General features: G+C 32.3%; 3 protein-coding genes across 3 annotated transcripts in view; 2 read left to right on the top strand and 1 right to left on the bottom strand.

The window, feature by feature from the left end:
• Nucleotides 1–1,248, top strand: part of LOC106717994 — a 33,212-nt gene extending 31,964 nt beyond the window's left edge. Inside the window, exons 43-46 of the mRNA XM_045679805.1 lie at nucleotides 90–154; nucleotides 259–418; nucleotides 641–837; nucleotides 1,138–1,248. Of these exons, the coding sequence (XP_045535761.1) occupies nucleotides 90–154; nucleotides 259–418; nucleotides 641–837; nucleotides 1,138–1,248 (533 nt within the window). The remainder of the gene's footprint in view (nucleotides 1–89; nucleotides 155–258; nucleotides 419–640; nucleotides 838–1,137) is intronic.
• A 609-nt stretch (nucleotides 1,249–1,857) lies between these two features.
• On the bottom strand, nucleotides 1,858–5,952 carry LOC106718178 (ubiquitin carboxyl-terminal hydrolase 7). Its single transcript, XM_014512191.2, has 10 exons — nucleotides 5,862–5,952; nucleotides 5,163–5,482; nucleotides 4,807–4,970; nucleotides 4,445–4,704; nucleotides 3,939–4,113; nucleotides 3,312–3,504; nucleotides 2,845–2,998; nucleotides 2,354–2,487; nucleotides 2,132–2,228; nucleotides 1,858–1,920 (listed from the first exon to the last, which is right to left on the bottom strand). The coding sequence occupies exons 1-10, from the start codon at nucleotides 5,916–5,918 to the stop codon at nucleotides 1,888–1,890; spliced, it is 1,587 nt and encodes a 528-aa protein (XP_014367677.1). The 5' UTR covers nucleotides 5,919–5,952; the 3' UTR covers nucleotides 1,858–1,887.
• A 4,264-nt stretch (nucleotides 5,953–10,216) lies between these two features.
• Nucleotides 10,217–11,710, top strand: LOC106717993 (kunitz-type U19-barytoxin-Tl1a). The gene is made up of 5 exons (XM_014511984.2): nucleotides 10,217–10,456; nucleotides 10,571–10,649; nucleotides 10,797–10,906; nucleotides 11,022–11,109; nucleotides 11,537–11,710. The coding sequence occupies exons 1-5, from the start codon at nucleotides 10,228–10,230 to the stop codon at nucleotides 11,652–11,654; spliced, it is 624 nt and encodes a 207-aa protein (XP_014367470.2). The 5' UTR covers nucleotides 10,217–10,227; the 3' UTR covers nucleotides 11,655–11,710.
• Nucleotides 11,711–17,710: the final 6,000 nt, after the last annotated feature.

Below are 17,710 nucleotides of genomic sequence, written 5' to 3'. Positions count from 1 at the left end.
ATACAACAAAAAGGCTGATGTGTTTTTGTTTAATTGTTTATTCAGGGTCCTAAATTGTAAAAAAAGAGACTAGTGTTTTTATATTTCAGATTATCAATTAAAAAAGTTTTGGAAATACGTTCGACAGCTTTGGGTCAACGAACGAGGTCGTCAGGTATTCAAACTTACTTAACTAAAATATTTGTAACAACAAATTTTTCTCAATGAACTCAACTGGAAATATTTCTGAACATCTAATTGTAATGATTTCCGCAATAGCTCCCAGATTTAATGGAAAAAACACCATACGTGTTACGCTGCGACCTCATGACCGCCATGTTTGGTCACCATTTGAGGAACTGTTATCTTTTCGCTGAAACCGGGGAACCATTTCTACGTCAATTGACCGCCGCTTTAAACTACACGGTCTTCTTTCCCGGTAAGAATCTACATTGCTTTAATATGTTATTTTAAAAACTCGTTTCTACTGTCTTTATACCTTTATTATAACAATTCCTCTGTTCTCAGTCTTTTTATAGAAACAAAGACAAGTAAATATACTTTATTGGACATGGACAAACGTTCTATTCGTTTGAATCGATTCACCTTTATAAATACAAATTATATTGGTAACTTGCATATAATTTTATCTTTGATAAAGGTAACTACATAGTAGTGGCAGGAGACAGCGAGGCGCGCATGTTTTGGGTGGCGTCAGGCTCTGTATCCGTGGTCTCGGTGCGCGCCGACCTCACGGAGACCACACACGAGACGCTCAGCGCCGGCGACGCATTCGGCATGCTGCAGGGACTGAACCGAGACGTATCGCATTACTTCTCATATAGAGCCGATACTAAGGTATAACATACAAAAGCGCTTAATTCAAATTGAAAGAACGAAGTACAAAGAACCAATCCCCATACGATAAGCTGTATGCAATGTGTGACCATGTGTTTCCACAAGTAAACACCTCTAATATATTACGTAACCTGAACCACAATACTTTGCAAAGGTGTTTCACCACTTAGAACTTTGGACAAAGAACTTTCCTACATCGGATGGTTCTTAGAACCAGAACTTCGAAACAAAAACCAATAGCATGTTATTGTATCTGTTTGCTAACTACAGCACTTTTTTAATGTTTGTGTTTTGTTACAGGTGGGTATTTTAACTTTAAGTCTAGATTCCTGGATCAACATTCTCCCTTACTTTCCTGCCGCACAGAAACTTATTTCGGAGAGATCAGAAGTTTTGTTTGCCCAGATTTAATTATGATAATTAATATGTTAATTTAAAGTATGGTTGTATGTAACTATTTAGTTTGAGTAAATAAAAATAACCAGTATTATCTGAATTTTATACTTCATTCTCTAGAATATTGTTAATGTGACGTAAAAAAGTGTTGAGATCCCACTCGTCATGCTTGAATTCAATTTAGTTATATGAAATAAAGGGCAAATAGTGTCAGGACCACAATTGGCAAAACGTAGTACCCTCTTAATGTAAAAAAAAAACTAATTGTACCTAAAAATTATGAACTCCAGTAGAAAAACACTAAATTGGGAATAAAAAGTAAGAAGTCCTTATTATGTCCGAGTAACTATTCTTCTCTGAATAAGGCAAACGACATAAAAGGATTTTATAGTGTAAACGTATTTGTAAGCTTGGTACCGTATGACGATACCCAAAAAAAATCGTTTTGGAAACATATTTATTAAGAGAAACACATAAATAATTACAATAAAACGTACACAAAATAAACAGCTATATTGATTTAAAAATATCCATGGAATTTACACGCAATCTGTCACCATCGGCGTCATGCTAATTTAAAAAAAAAGAGTAAAATTAAACAAAAAAACACACAAACAAAGAAATCAATCACAAAACGGCGTTTTGGTGTTCGTTCTATCTTCCTTTATATTTAGAGCTGGCTAAAGCCTGCAAAGTGAAGAATTGTTTTAATGCACTGAATATCTTCGCGTAGTACTTAGCGGAGCTTACGGATGTGTCTGATTTAATTTTTCTGCACTTTACTTTTCTGCCGCCTGAAATGGGCAATTCAAAATTGCATAAAATAAAAAATTAAATAAAAAAAATAAACACGTATACACGTCGGTCATGCGAGAGATCGATATTTACATGTTCTTACCATCTCGTATCTCATCTCTTCATTGATCCGCTCGTACAAGTCCGCAGGGATATCGTTTTCAGTTACATCTTGGAGCACATAGTTCAGCTGTGACGTTCTAAAAAAACAAATGTTCATTTTAAAAACAATCATTGCTGATACACATTTCTATCTCTGTTTTTTTCATAAACAATGAAAGGGATGACAATATGAATTTCATACGCCCATTATGACTGTACTTACTGTATATAGATAAGCATATAAGCACTCGTAGCACGTCTCGCTAAGTAAGGAGCATCCTCTTTGCCTCCAAAGTTGTACTCTATCGCTTCTTTTTTCCTGCAGCGCGACACAACGTCATCGTCGAACTTACACCACTGCAATATATAGGATATTCATTCATCGCCTATGTATTTAAAAATTTTTTGAAACGATTTAATTATTATGAAAGATAGAACTAATCTTTTTACAAGACTAAATCAGGTGGTGAATGTTTTTCCCGCGTATGTTTTATAAAAACAAACATAACGTTTCTGTACTTAACCTATAAAGGGTCGTATGTTAATTCCATTGTCACATCCTGTAGCCTCAACGACTGATTTTAATTTTAATAATTTAACGATTTTAATAAGTTAGGTATCATTCAATTAGTATTGTTCCCCTGAGTGTCATAGGGGTGTAAAGTCAGTTGGATTGTCTTTTACTCCTCAGTCTGTCGATTAATTACGACCTACCTTTCCGTCGCCTTTTGGATTGATGAAGACAACATAATGACCTCCGTGGTTATCACCGGAATGCACCAGCACTGCGTGTAATGTGTAATGTGCAGGCACTGGAGGAATCTCCTGAAGGTACGGATCCAAATTTATCTCTTCGTAAAATTCAAACCTGTACAGATAAAGAATATATTCATTTAAAAATCATTATTGCCACTGATACTCCGTAAAATCTTTTACTGATTTTACAAAAAGAGAGAATATTCGAGCAAAGCAGTAGATAGTGTATTACTGCTAATGAACGCACGCGCCAAAACAGAACAGTATTGTTCTGACAATACGTGTTCTTAATCTGATGAATATAATTCTTCGAAGTTCAAACCCTATAGCCCTTCGTGGGTCTGAAATTAGTGAATCAACTTTATTATTTTATTATTTGGACATTATCCATGGCCCCCATCATCCAATTGCTCCTATAAATATACCTGTCATTGAATTTGACGGAAGCATCACTCTGTGGGTCGTACTGGAACCTCATGAGGTGCAAATGCAATACTGGTGGAAACTCGTCAAAACGCACGCCTTTCTCCGCCTCTTGCAGACCATGCTCGCCTGCATCGTACTTGTTCTCACCATCCAATGTCTCCGTGCTGATATAGTCCTTGAAGGATTCGTATACTAGAAGAGATATCACACAAATGTGGCAAGCAATTGTTTTACAGGTAGTATTATAGCGCAGCCAAATTATCTAAATTTTATTCGGCGTATGAACTGTAATTTTATATAATAATAATAAAGATTCTTTAATGCATACTTAAATGATTACAACATCAGTATCGCCTTGGCTCTTTAACTAGGTTCACCTGTATTTAAGGAGCCAATGACTTCCCTTTCTATTGCATCATACAAAATAGACAGTGAGATAAATAGACAATGACGATGACAATGATATAACAAAATGGATACAACTTTTTTCAAAAGAAGTTTCACAGACATTAGTATGACACACTCCAAAATAAGCTATTTTTTACATTACATATAAATATGACAGAAGTTTTAACAATTTTTGTAATGTAAAACTATTTTCTTTTAATTCTTGAATACATACTAACAATTATTTTTTCCTTTCACACTTAGTTGAATGTCATAAAACGTCTCCACACGAGTGCTACTGCAATTAACGTTTTTGCACTTAATGAAAGACGTCATTTTCCCCTCGAACAGCTTTGGAACCGTGCCTTCTACTAAAGTACCTTTCATTTTATTCTCTAACTTATCTAATAATACCTGAAAATAATGAATTAGTAATATGATAATACTATCGTTAATATTTAGTTTGTACGATACTATTTTGAAACAATAGTTTCTAAAGTAAACTGATTGTGTATACTTTTATAATTTATAAGTTAGAACATTACTTCCGATCAACATAATCTGATTTCATGTAACCAATCCTTTGTCAGAATCTTACAAGTTTCGCGAATTCGTACAGAAAATTGTTATTCGCTTCATATTTTTATCCTGCATATCACAGCGGTACAGTTAATCATACTTTTAAATTAACTTTTGCTTATCAAGGTTTTGGAAAGATCAAAGGACTTTTAATTCATAAACTTACTCGAAGAAATTCTTGAACGTCATGTTGCATAAAAGAATCTAGTGTCTCCCAACCAAAACTCTTTGTCAGCTTCTTAGTTGCGACTGGCTTCTCAGAAAATTGTAGATCAAAGAAAACGCGTTGCAGTGCAAAAGCAACAGATCGGGAACTGTCGTCTCCGACAGTCGGTATTTTATAAACTGCCTTGCGTAACACATTAGTAAAGAAAAGAGTTTGCAACAGCGAGTTCATGTAGCAAGTTGCTCCCTGGTTCTTAAGACCTGGAATGCACTTGGTTAAGTTATGCTTACGTATTGTTATAAAACACTTAAATAATATCAAGATTTTTTGAGTAAAACTAGAGAAAGATTTTATCTTCATACCAACATATCCTGTATGTTTTTTAGAATCCCAAGCTACGCCGTGCGGAGCCTCCGCAACCACGTGTGCTTCTATTGTTATAGCATCATCTTTTACAAAACCATTTTCGATATCCAAAAGATCTTTCCACGATATGAAATGTGTAAATCCCCAATCATCTTCCTTGCTAAAATTTTAAAACAAAATTTATCATTTTTTTTTTTCCAAAAACCTCAGTAGAATCATTTTAACCATGTAGTGGTAGAGCGTCTATAAAATTATATATACCTGCTGTAGTAATTCATATTTTTTATACTAAATGTTCCCTATGACCGTAGCCATACTTAAAGGCATTATAAGTAAACAACAGTCACATTACCTGTGATACATATGATGGACTTTCCTACAAAGATGTTGGCCATCTGGCTTATAAGATAAGAGTTTGATTTCACCCAATCCATAGCACGACCAACCAGGAGCATCGCAGTCGCCGTTACACTGCAGAAAGATACCAAGGCCCTTTTGTTGCTGACGATCAGGAGTAGTAGTGTTACGCACAAGGACTAGAATCTTCCACGGCAGACATCGGATATAACACGGCGGTGATAACACCTGTTCCTTCAGTTGGCTGACATTCTGTACAGTGAACCGAAATGTAGCTTCGGGTCGGGCGATGTCATCCTCATCGTTTATTACGTCCTTGAATGAAATTATAATTACAAACGTATAATATCAATAATTTTCTAGTTCAGGAATTTTATTTACATGTGACAGTTGTCGTAGGGCAGCTTTGAACGATTACGTCAGGGTCTGACGGAAATTGAAAAAATATACCGGAATAACAGTAACGTGATACTTTGACAATATTTCTTCAAAGATGTGTATATTCTTACTAGTAGATTGACACACGGAGGCTGTTGATAATTATCCATTTTTTATCTACTACTGTAGACTCCCAGCTATAGAGTTGATTAAAATAGAGTACTTAATACTCCTATATTTGTAATATTCTACCGATTATGTATCACGTAAACTTTCATATTTCCACTATGCTTTAAAAGGTTATAATCGTTCTTACCGTGGTCAAAGGGATTAAATCAGCTGTCGTATTTTCAGCGGTACTTGTTTCAATCATTTTAAAGTCGCAATTTCTGACAAATTTGACAATAAATCATTTAGAAACCAATTCCACTTATTCGTCCAGTCTTAACGTTACAGTAATATTATTGTATCAATAATTTTAAAGTTTAATAGCAATTAATGTTATAAATATTTAACTATAATTAAATGATTTGTTTGTATGTAAAGGTCATAATGGTTGTTATCAAATAAAATACACAAATTTTGTAGAGTTTAGGCCGATGACACGTGTCATTTTCAGTATTTTAAGACATAACAACTTTTCGAAATTTAAAAAGAAATTATTAGGTTTTAGTAGCTTGAATTGAAACAACTAAAAACTTTTTGGATAATTTCTCAGATTGGATATCGCTATTATTAAGTTTTTATTCTTTTAATTAACATATTTCATAACATGTAACAGTATAGTTTCAACCACATTATCATTTAACGGTAAGTGATATCGTGGTTAAAAAGAACACTTTAACAAAAAATCGCAATGCCATGTCACAAAATCTAAGTTTTATCATCGCAGAATAATATTTTTTTAATTCACTTAATATAGTTTTCAAATTAATTACGACAGCACTAATCCTCCTACAATATTGTGTCAAATTAAATGGACCAGCCGACGGCCGCGCTTAATTAAATTTCGTAACGGGCCTTGTAATTAAAACGTCGTCGGCGAATATCAATCCATCGTAAGGCCCAACGTACATAAGGCGAGGTAAATCTTCCAAAATCGGCGATTTTAATCGCTAAGCAAACAAGACTATGCATTACAATGTCAGAAATTCGTTACGGGTATGCGTATGTGTCGCTGAAATTATGTTCTTTCGTCGTCAAAGCCAGTCCCTCGCTAATTGTTAGTCAAGATTGTTGCCGCAAAAGATGCCACAATTTTTTCAGGTGACAAACCAAATGTGTACACAAATATGGGTTGACAATTTATATCCGTATCAGCAGCGTGATCGCTATGTCTGTTCTAACCGAATAGACGACTCGCGTCAACGATCAATGTTGACTGTACGGATCTCGCGCTACGCGATACTCACGACGTAAGACTAGAAAAACAATATCGCTTAGCTTTGTGTACAAAGAGCCTAAGATTGTAAGAAGAAGATGATAACATTTAATCATACTCCAATTTTGAAGTAAATTTGTAACAAAAGAAAGTGTCTTTTTATAAAAAGAAAAAACAGTCTTTCATGAAACTAATTACATTTTGTATTCTAAAAATTAAGGTGTAATCAAAAAATGACCTAACATCGGCGACGAAACAACTTTATTTACTTTTGTATTCACTATAAGACCAGATAAGTTCGTCGCAATATATTTTTATATGAGACATGTAACCTACAAAGATTATTGATCAATACATGAATATTAACCTATAATACTATAACGTTTAATAGTATTGATGTAAACGATGCGATTAAGTTCAATTTAACTAAGTAATCGACCCACTTCCGGCGTATCGTAGCAATATAAATAAGACCATGTAGATACATATATACACAGCATACTGTCAACTAATATTATCAAAGTTGATGAAATGTCTTAATGATTAAAGAAGCAAGCTCTGCTAATTAGAAGTTTTTGCCTCGCGGCGAGGATTATGGCCGGCGAGACTGGCGGTAATTGCTCGTCTGCTCGTCGGTCGTCTCCCTGCCCTTAATCAGTTTTAGCCTCGTCGCCGGCAACTTTTCCTAAATTAACAATACGTATATAGATATTTATACGTCTTTATTCTCTTATTAACTAATAATAGTTGAAGTCTTATTAAAAAATCGCTTGTCACATCGGGAAACGGTAACATAATGTTATCTTGTGTAGTACTGCATAAACAAGAGGGGAATTTCTATCTCCTATGAGTCTTGTTTAAGCCCAGTGCAGGGGGTCTTAAAGATAGAATAGATTCCTATAGACCGGGACACGAATTTATGATCTCCACTCATTAACATCTGTAGTTTCTTTAGATTTCATACACATGTAGAAGATGCTATATCCTTTGCAGTCACCATAACCCAAACTAACTGCCACACTAAATCATTAATTGTCAGTAAGGGAGCCCCTAAGTGCTAATTCCTCGTATTACATTAAGGTAGAGTACCAATGGACTGTGAGTGCTACTGACGCATGAAGTTAGGCGACTGTTGTTTGTAATTGCTTTGAACCTTCTCATCGATGAAATATCTTCGTTAATTAACGTAAAGCTTGGCTATTAATTAGGTTTTTTGCGTGTCGGAGGGGATTATAGTCCCGTAGTCCGTCGCAGTCTGTCGTAGTCTGTCGGTAATTGCTCCTCCATCAGGCCGGGCTTAATCAGTTTAATCCAATCTCGTAAATTCATTGGATCTACGGCTATGTCTCTTAAACGATTTTTTGTATCGATTGTAGTATGTATTGTATACTATTCATTTTAACTACACATTTTGTTTAGACCTAATCTAAGTCAAGAAAAATGTAAAAAAACATCTTACAAAATATTTAATTTGGTTACCGTTTTTTGAGAAGTTGTTTAAGAAGAAAAAGTTTATATATATATGTCTTACAGAACCAGTTAAAAATGTATTTGAACTTGAGTTTAAAAAAAAATATTAACAATTGAAAAACAACATATTAGTTACATATAGTGTACATATACTAATATCATGAATTTAATTAAGATGTGGAAACGGGTTTTTGTCATATTATACAATAAAAGAAGTACCTATATAGTATGTCATTGTAGAAAACTATGTTTATAGGTTAAATAATTGTTAAGGTCTTAAATTAGACGGCGGGGTGTTTAATTCTACAAAAATCAGAAAAAAAACTTGAGAGGTGTCAAGGGACACCCGGATGGAACGAAGTTCCTTTCTCTTAATTAGTGAAGGAACTAATGTTTATTCTATGAATAAAAAACTTAAGTCTTCACAAGAAGTATATTTTATTTCTATGAATTTTCGTTATATATTGTCACGTCGTTGCCATGGTGAAGTAGCGCTCATTCGTCGTTAACATACTTACTATAGCAAAAACTGTCGTGACAACTTTTCGTAAGATTTTTTTCCGTCTAGCCCCCTTTCACAACGCGCGATAAGGTACTTCGTTTCAATAAACGCTAATTAAGAAAAAAATCTGAGACAAAGTTAAATTTCGTTCGCACAGCTCTAAACTTAATTAAACCCAATTAATAAAGAGAGATAAAATAACAATTATTTCAAAGTTATTTCCATATTTGAAAAAAAATTTCAAACTTCGCACTGATTATTAAAATCGCTAACTAACGAACTAATTAAATCAAAAATAATTACCGTAACTTGCAACTTGAACATACCGTTAATTAATCCAAAAACATTGCTCCTAATTAGACGAGTTATAATACAGATTGTAGGGACTGGAAATTGAAAAGTTGTTGTTAAAACTTTATCCGCGTATTATTTTATAAAGATATTGTGGATAGAAAATATAATATTATTTAATATACAGGATGTGGAGAAGAATGTTGAATGAGAATGTTAATTACAATATAGTTATAATTTATTCTACAACTAGCTGTCGTCTGCGACTCCGTTTGCGCGGGATTAAAAAAACTTAATTAGTAACCTATATGTTCATCCAGACTATGTTCTACATTTACGCTAAATTTTAGCGAAATCTGTTGGGCCGTTCTGGACACATCCATCCATACATCCAAGCTCTCACATTTATAATATTAGTAAGATTGTTTCTTATTTCAATACAAATGTCTCATATGAAAACAGAATCTTTTGACAGTTATCGATCTGATATCGATATGTATATTTCTGTAACATGTCGTTAAATCTCAAGTACTGTTCGCAACATAACTTGTTCACAACGACATTGTTATTTCACACAACAATAAAATAATCAACATACAAATACGAACAGAAATCGCATGCGTTACGTAACTGAACTCATACCGTAAGTGATAATACGATTTGCATTCGAACATACAAGGCCTTTCGGATAATGCGAGCATCAGCTACTCGACGTTATGCATATGTTCTGAGCAATGTTTACTACTCAATATATTGTACTAGTTCTTATTGAGTGACTCAACAATACGTAACGCAATATTATGCAACCGTTCATTGGTTAAGCGCAAAATCACCCGCAGTGGAAACTCTGTGTAAGATACAATATCAATCTTAATAATAATATCTGAAGAAAAAACAAAAATAATATTAACGTTTAAAAATGTCGAATAATAACAAATATTTTTACATTCTTTGTAACTTTCAAAATGTTTGCACATAAAATGTTTATGTACGATTGTAAAATATTTTATGTTACCAGTTTCGCAACGTAAATCAAACATGCCATATATTGTTGTGAGAAAGTATTTCCATGTACAATGTACATTTTTAGTATTAATAGTAATTTATGTAATGGGTAAAGTGGCGTGTAACTTTACGTTAACTTCAGCTACAATACGACAGTACACGATACCGAAAACAACTAAATTAATGAAACGTTATATGGAATCAGTTGTATTTAAAGCAGCGCCACAAATTGAACTGCCTGAGATAGATAGAAGAAAAATATGTTAGTTGTACATTAAAATCTTTAATTGATTTATCATTTTGTTTATTGATTATTTCTTCGTGTTTATAATTTTGTTTCGTTTTCAAAATAATTTAGTAATTAATGTTCCTATAGCACCAGAAGAAATTTGGAACTGGGATTATTGGTGCAAGTTGCAACCGAAAACAGGAAATTGTTCCGATTTTGTAATAAGGTAATTTACGGTATTTTTTTAAAGTAATTCACGAAGAACCGAGTAGTCTTATTAGTATGGTCGATATGGTACAAACTTACAAATTTAACGAAGAAACAAATTCAAATAATTAAAGTTACAACCGTGATAATTTTATGTTTTTTTTAGATATTACTATGACATACAAATAGACCAGTGCGTTAACTTCACGTACAGTGGATGTGACGGCAACAAAAATAACTTTGAATCTGCCGAAAAATGCGAACAATATTGTCATGGTGCGTTCACATACTCTTAGTCACTTTTTCTATCAAAAACCAATTATATGTCTTATATTATTTGTAACATCTACCGTAAAAAACTGTTTAAATAAGATGCTATTCCTTTTGTCAGGAACTACTTATTTATCACTAAAGGAAGAAACTTCAAATTATTGCGCTTTGCAACAGGACGCCGGTATTTGTCTCGCTGTAGTTCAAATGTAAGTAACAACAAAAAGATTCCTTGATAATACGAAAACTGTATGCAGAAACAGCGTCTTTTTAGACATATATCAGGGAAAACATTCTCTTTACTGGACTGAAGTTTCCTTAAGGTACATTGCTCAATTATAACATAGTTTTCAAATGTTTGTAAACTTGAATATGTTCTTATTTTATATGTTTCAAAGTAACGGCTCGTTAGCTTAGCGGTTAGAGCAACCATCGCAGAATGGTAGTCGGGGGTTCAAATCCCTCACGAGCTAAATTTTTCAACTTTGCTTTTTTTTTAATACCTGAGACAAACGATGTGATATTATGATATTATGAATGATATTGTGAATTATTTATTGACATCTTCTAATTCTCTCTGAAAAAGCTGCAAATCTTTTGATTACCTTTTTTTGTACAAGCCACTACATTTTTCAGGTACTACTATGATATAAACAAAGAAAATTGTATGGTATTCCATTACGGAGGCTGTGGAGGAAATCGTAACAGATTTAATAAAAAAGGAGACTGTTTGAGTGATTGCAAAGGAACATAAGTGAAAATAATAAGTTAGTATAACAAAATAAAGCATTTTTAACAAAAATAATAAAATTAAACGCATTCACAACACGAGAATTATCCATCATCGGGTTTTATTTACTTTTACCGTGGTTCACCAATCGCGATGAACTGTTCCAAAGCACTTTGTTGCTTTTCGAAGGGAAAATAAGAAATAATAATATGTTTTTGTACACATGTCTTGTCAGTGGAAACTAACCGTTATACTTTCTATGTACACATGCAATGGGTAGAATTTATAGTCATGCAAACAAAACATCAACCACTAAAAGTTCTAGGGTAGAGTGCATTCGAACGAATAGAGAGTCGTTAGCCGTAATGTGCTTTGGGCATTCGAGAATTTCAATACTTGAACACATTCAGTCGTCCGACGTTTCGAGTTTAGCAACATCAGTTGTAAATGCGAACAGAAATCACCAGCTCGACGTTATCGTAAATGTATTTATGATAATACTTTGTGATTGTGTATTGAAATGTCTGATTTGTTCGGAACTTTCGAATGAAGAATTTACATTCGCGAACATCTCAGATTTATTTTTTAATTCATGCCTACTTAAATACTCTAATCATAGTAAAATAAGAGGAGATTGCTGTCTTCACATTGCAGAGCTTTAAAATAAGCTACAATTTATTTACTTCAATTGATAAAGCTTGCTGAAGTAAATATGTAATTTTATGAAGTACGCTTATTTTATATGTGAACTTCACCACAACTTAATTAATAAAATAAGCTTGTTTTGTTTACGTTATACAAGCTTCCAACACAAAGCTATTTGTTGAGTGCTTTAGACGACAAAAGGTTTCCATCCGATACATTCATAGAACGTATGAAAGAAAACACCTAATTTGCAACATTATATATTTAAAACACGTACAGTAAAATGTAGATAATAATAAATATGAAAAAAAAATCTTGAGAACTTGGTAAAATAATTAATCAAGTCTAAAAAGTCGACGGAAATCCAACCGATATACTGACACCTACTTAATTATTTCCTTTAATTGATTTTAATTGTGGCTCCCATTATTAATAACTTAAACAGTATTTATCAACTCTAATTAAATTCATACTCTTCTTGTTAATACAAGAAATATAGTCCTGTCTATATCTACAAACGTCGTATAGATACTTTTTATTCGAGACGTCACGATGTCTGTCTATATTTGCGTTAGTTTTAGATCTCCAGATGAAATTACTTTGACGGTATTCTCCGAGGAAATTAAATGTCTCGTTCTCATTAAATAAAAAAAATCTCTTGAGATAACAAGTACACTATATGTTAAATAAATTTGTACATTTATTAAATGTACTGTTTGAGGATGAAGTTGACGTGCTTTTTAATTTATCATAGCTATGAAATGATCTGACGGCACATCGTAAAATAAGATTCAAATCCGACATTGAACATTTGACTAAGTTAACGAAAATTTCATATATTCGTAATTAATCAGTAATTTTAATTTGACTTTAATTATTCTGTAATTTGATACTGGCTGTATACAAATTATAAGGCAAACAAAGCTAAAAAGTAAAATTAATAAGAGGGAGTGTAGCGTACAAACGATACGAATCACTTCATTATTAATTACAAGTAGGCCTTCAGAAAGGACATAAATAGAGTAATATTTTTCTATCCTCTGTAATCATAGCTACGGGCCTTTCATTAATCGAAGATCCGGCTGTCATTATTTATGTATAGTTCGTGTTAATTATATGACAAAGAACAAATAAATTGCTTGATTTAACGATTCAGGGTTCACGATTCGCAGACAAAATATATAATATTATATAATTTCTTGGTGTGAACATTAAAATACAATTTTAAATCACTTTAACAGCTTTTTTCATAAAAACTCAAAACAATTTCAATAGATATCTTGCGATATAGAAGTTTCGATCAAATGTCAATAATGAAGCAAACCATAAGATCCATTTTAACAAAATATTTTGGTTTGCGACGTCCTACTCGTTTGCCGCATTTTAATAAAAACATTATAAAAGGGTACGTAATAAAATGTAAGCAATGTTAAATATTGAATAAAAACATTTCAACAAATTTAAAATAATATTTTTACTTTTTATCAAAAAACATTAAACAAATTTACCGCCAATGATTATAAAAAATGCCTCGGTTTTCATGTAAATAAAATAAATGCATCGGTTTAATAATTCATAGTTTAAAGCACCGAAATTACAGTAACAAAGGAAAATCTCCTATCACTTAAATGCGATTTTTTTTAATAAACAATACAATTGAACATTATGTTTTTTTATATAATTTTAACATAATGGCTTTTTCTTGCTTTGACATTATGTTTTAATATTCTGTAATTTACTGCTAGCTTTGACATTACATTTCGTGAAACATTTGACGTTTAACGACGATAAAAATTAAAGAGAATTGCAAGTTTTGAGAAAAGCCATAAAAGGTTCTTTGATAATTCTAAAATTGATTTGAGCGACATCTGTAGTCACATGCATTTTGATGGAAGGTATATTTCAAGGGCGCATTCTTTATTATTGTAGTGTAATGGAGCATTCTCAAATAAAATTTAGTAAGATTATACAACACTTTTGAATGTACAAAATTTAGCATAAGGCTTTACTTTATATATCTTACAGGAACGGCTCGTTAGCTTAGCGGAAAGAGCAATCATTTCAAATGGTGGTCGGGGGTTCAAGTCCCTCACGAGCTACATTTTACTATTGATTTTTCCATATTTCTGCTTGAATAATCAAATACTAATACTAATATCATAAAGATGAAATATTATATTGTTTGTTTGCTCATAGTAAATTGAAACACTGCCTTTGATTTTTTATTTAGTATTAACTTTGCCTTGAAATGTAGTAACACAGTTGACATTACTTAAAGAGATAAAACCGTTTACGGGTTTTGTGTCAGTAGCTTTTTAAGAAATGCTAAATAAAATTAAAATGCTTTCTCGATTATGCTGAAACTTAATTGAGCGCCATCTGTAGTTAGAACCATACCAATAGAGATTGTATTTTAAGCACAAATTGTTTTTCATTTTTCGCAGGAATAGTTTTCTGGTATAAAATTGTTCGATTTCGAATGATGATATCGTTTTTAAATATCTAAAAAACAAGAATAAGTTTAAATTTCAAGACACTGGTCGTAACGGCTCGTTAGCTTAGTGGTTAGAGCAATCATTTCAGAATGATGGTCGGGGGTTCAAGTCCCTCACGAGCTACATTTTACAATTATTTTTCCTTATTCCTTCTTGAACTATCAAAAGATTCTTGATACTTCTGAATTTGAATTGAACGCCATCTGTAGTGAGTCACGTGTATGTTGAAGGAAGGTTCTATTTCAGAGGCAAATATTATTGTTTATTTTTAGTAGAATGTAGATTTCTTAAGGTCAATTATTTAATTAATGATAATTTTATAGTTTTAAATGTACAAATACTTGAATACGTTCTTTCTTTATAAGTGTGTTTGTAACGGCTCGTTAGCTTAGCGGTAAGAGCAACCATTTCAGAATGGTCGTCGGGGGTTCAAATCCCTCACGAGCTACGTTTTACACTTTTGGTTTTCTTTAAAAAAAAGTTGATCAACTCTTGCTTCTTATTGTTGAACTTAACAAGCGACCTCTTTCTTATCGAATAATCCATATTCAAGTTAATCATCATAATTAAAATAGAAATAAATTCTTAACTATACAGTTTCTACTTTCATAAACAAACATTTTGAAGTTAATTAAACCTTTTTGATTAATTGATAATTAAAGTTATTATGTTGTTTACCCTTTTTGCAATTCTGACTGAAAATCAAATTGTAGAATTAGTTTGAATGTATGCTTTTATTATTTCTTAATATACAAACTGTCAAGTAAATAGGAACAACATAGAAAGAAAACAATATAAATCAATGAATATTTTGTCTACAACGATACGTTATGTGCTACGGATTCGTAGAAGCATCTCTACGCCATACCATTTAAAGCTATGGTAGAGAGATTTCATTTATAACTACTTAGCTACGAACTGAACTGGTTTAGTTATTAATGCATAATTTAAAGCACCGAAATTATAGTTGCAAAGAAAAATCTCCTATCACTTAAATGAATTTTTTTTAAGAAACAAGATATGTAATTTAACATTATGATTTTTGATATAATTTTTACATGATGGCTTTTTCTTCCTTTGACAATATGTTTTAATATTCTTTAATTTACTAGATTTGACATTACATTTCGTAAAACATTTGACCTTAAACGACGAAAGAAATTGAAAAGAATTGCAAGTTTTGAGAAAAGCCATAAAAGGTTCTTTAATGATTCTAAAATTGATTTGAGCGACATCTGTAGTCACATGCATTTTGAGGGAATTTATATTTCAAGGGCGAATTCATTATTATTGTTCAATTGTAGTGTAATGGAGCATTCTCAAATAAAATTATGTAAGATTATATAACACTTTTGAATGTACAAAATTTAGCATGAGGATTTACTTTATATATGTTAAAGTAGCGGCTCGTTAGCTTAGCGGTAAGAGCAATCATTTCAGAATGGTGGTCGGGGGTTCAAATCCCTCACGAGCTACATTTATTATTTATTTTTCCTTATTCCTTCTTTAACTATCCAACCATATTAAAATTATAAAGAGAAAAGATTTTATTGTTTTTTTGCTCAGTGTAATTCGAAACACTGTCTTTGATTTTTTTTATTTACTGTTAACTTTGCCTTGAAATGTCGTAAAACAATTGACATTACTTAAAAAGGACAAAAATCTGAGAGTTCTATGTCAGAAGCTTTTTACAAATTTCAATAAAGGCCTTACAAACCTTTCTCGATTATACTGAAACTGAATTTAGTGCCATCTGTAGTCACGTGCATATTGAAGGAAGGTTCTATTTCAGAGGCAAACATTACTTTTTATTTTCAGTAGAATGTAGATTTCTTAAGAAAGAAAGAAGAAAGAAAGAAAGAAGAAAGTTTATTAACACAAAAAAGATTAAACCAAAAAACAATAACCTTATACTAACATAAAATTACACATAATTAATCTGGAATATTAAGTTACCATTTATGGTATTTAGGGTAATCTTGTGATGCTCACACTAGGCATAGCCTGTATCGTGGGCACCGATATTCAATAAAGAAATACAATATTCAGAACACAAACTAACAAAAACCCTCATTCACGGCATTTTAGCATTTAACAATTATAAGTTACTCCAGTATACAATTGAAAAATAAATAAATAAATTTAAGTAAATGGAAAAATAACAAAATAAAATTAATATAGATACTATAAATATGTATGTATGGTACGGATTTATAAATAGATAAGATACAAGTATATTAAAGGATCTAGGATTGTATCTTCAAAAGGTACTCAGTATCTTTATAATCTAAGGTAAGCAGACACTTCAGTAAGGTGGATTTGGCTTGTGGCAACGATTTCTTTAATAAATCGCAACGCTTTACTACAGAGTTATAAATATGAAATTTCATAAAGGAGCCCGTGCGTTGTGCAAAGTAGGATTTAACTGATGGCACGGGTAAAAGGTAGACTCTGCGAGACAGCCTACTTTTGTGTTCAGCGGATCCAAGCACACTTTTATGCACCATCATCACAGTTTTGTATATGTATAATTGCCTTACGGTAAGAGTGCCAGAATCTCTGTATAGATCCGTCGTGGGGTACCGATAAGGTTTTTGCATCATTACTTTTAAGACGGAACGTTGAGCTCTTTCAATTCGAATCATAGTGGTGGCACTCGCAGCGCCCCAGCAAGATATGCAATAAGTCAGAAGAGATTGGCACAACGCAAAGTATATGCTTTTTAAAATGTCTAAGCTGGTCACATCTCGTAATTTTCTCATGATACCAATTACTCTTTGCACCATTTAAGTTCAATTAGTTAATGAATAATGATAATTGTGTCGTTTTCAATGTGAAAAAAAACTTGAATGCGTTCTTTCTTTATAAGTGTCATTGTAACGGCTCGTTAGCTTAGCGGTAAGAGCAATCATTTCAGAATGGTCGTCGGGGGTTCAAATC

This window comes from Papilio machaon, chromosome 10 (genome assembly GCF_912999745.1).
Source record: "Papilio machaon chromosome 10, ilPapMach1.1, whole genome shotgun sequence".
Taxonomy (NCBI): domain Eukaryota; kingdom Metazoa; phylum Arthropoda; class Insecta; order Lepidoptera; family Papilionidae; genus Papilio; species Papilio machaon.
This window is presented reverse-complemented; position numbering and strand designations above follow the sequence as displayed.

Excerpts from the sequence above, each read along its gene's own strand:
- LOC106718178 (XM_014512191.2), bottom strand. The coding sequence starts at position 5,918 with ATGATTGAAACAAGTACCGCTGAAAATACGACAGCTGATTTAATCCCT. Across the intron at positions 3,505-3,938 it reads TGTGAAAGGAAAAAATAATT|TATACGAATCCTTCAAGGAC; the intron begins GTTAGTATGTAT and ends TATCTCTTCTAG. Across the intron at positions 2,488-2,844 it reads ATCCAAAAGGCGACGGAAAG|TGGTGTAAGTTCGACGATGA; the intron begins GTAGGTCGTAAT and ends TATATATTGCAG.
- LOC106717993 (XM_014511984.2), top strand. The coding sequence starts at position 10,228 with ATGCCATATATTGTTGTGAGAAAGTATTTCCATGTACAATGTACATTT. Across the intron at positions 10,457-10,570 it reads GATAGATAGAAGAAAAATAT|CACCAGAAGAAATTTGGAAC; the intron begins GTTAGTTGTACA and ends ATGTTCCTATAG. Across the intron at positions 10,650-10,796 it reads TGTTCCGATTTTGTAATAAG|ATATTACTATGACATACAAA; the intron begins GTAATTTACGGT and ends TGTTTTTTTTAG.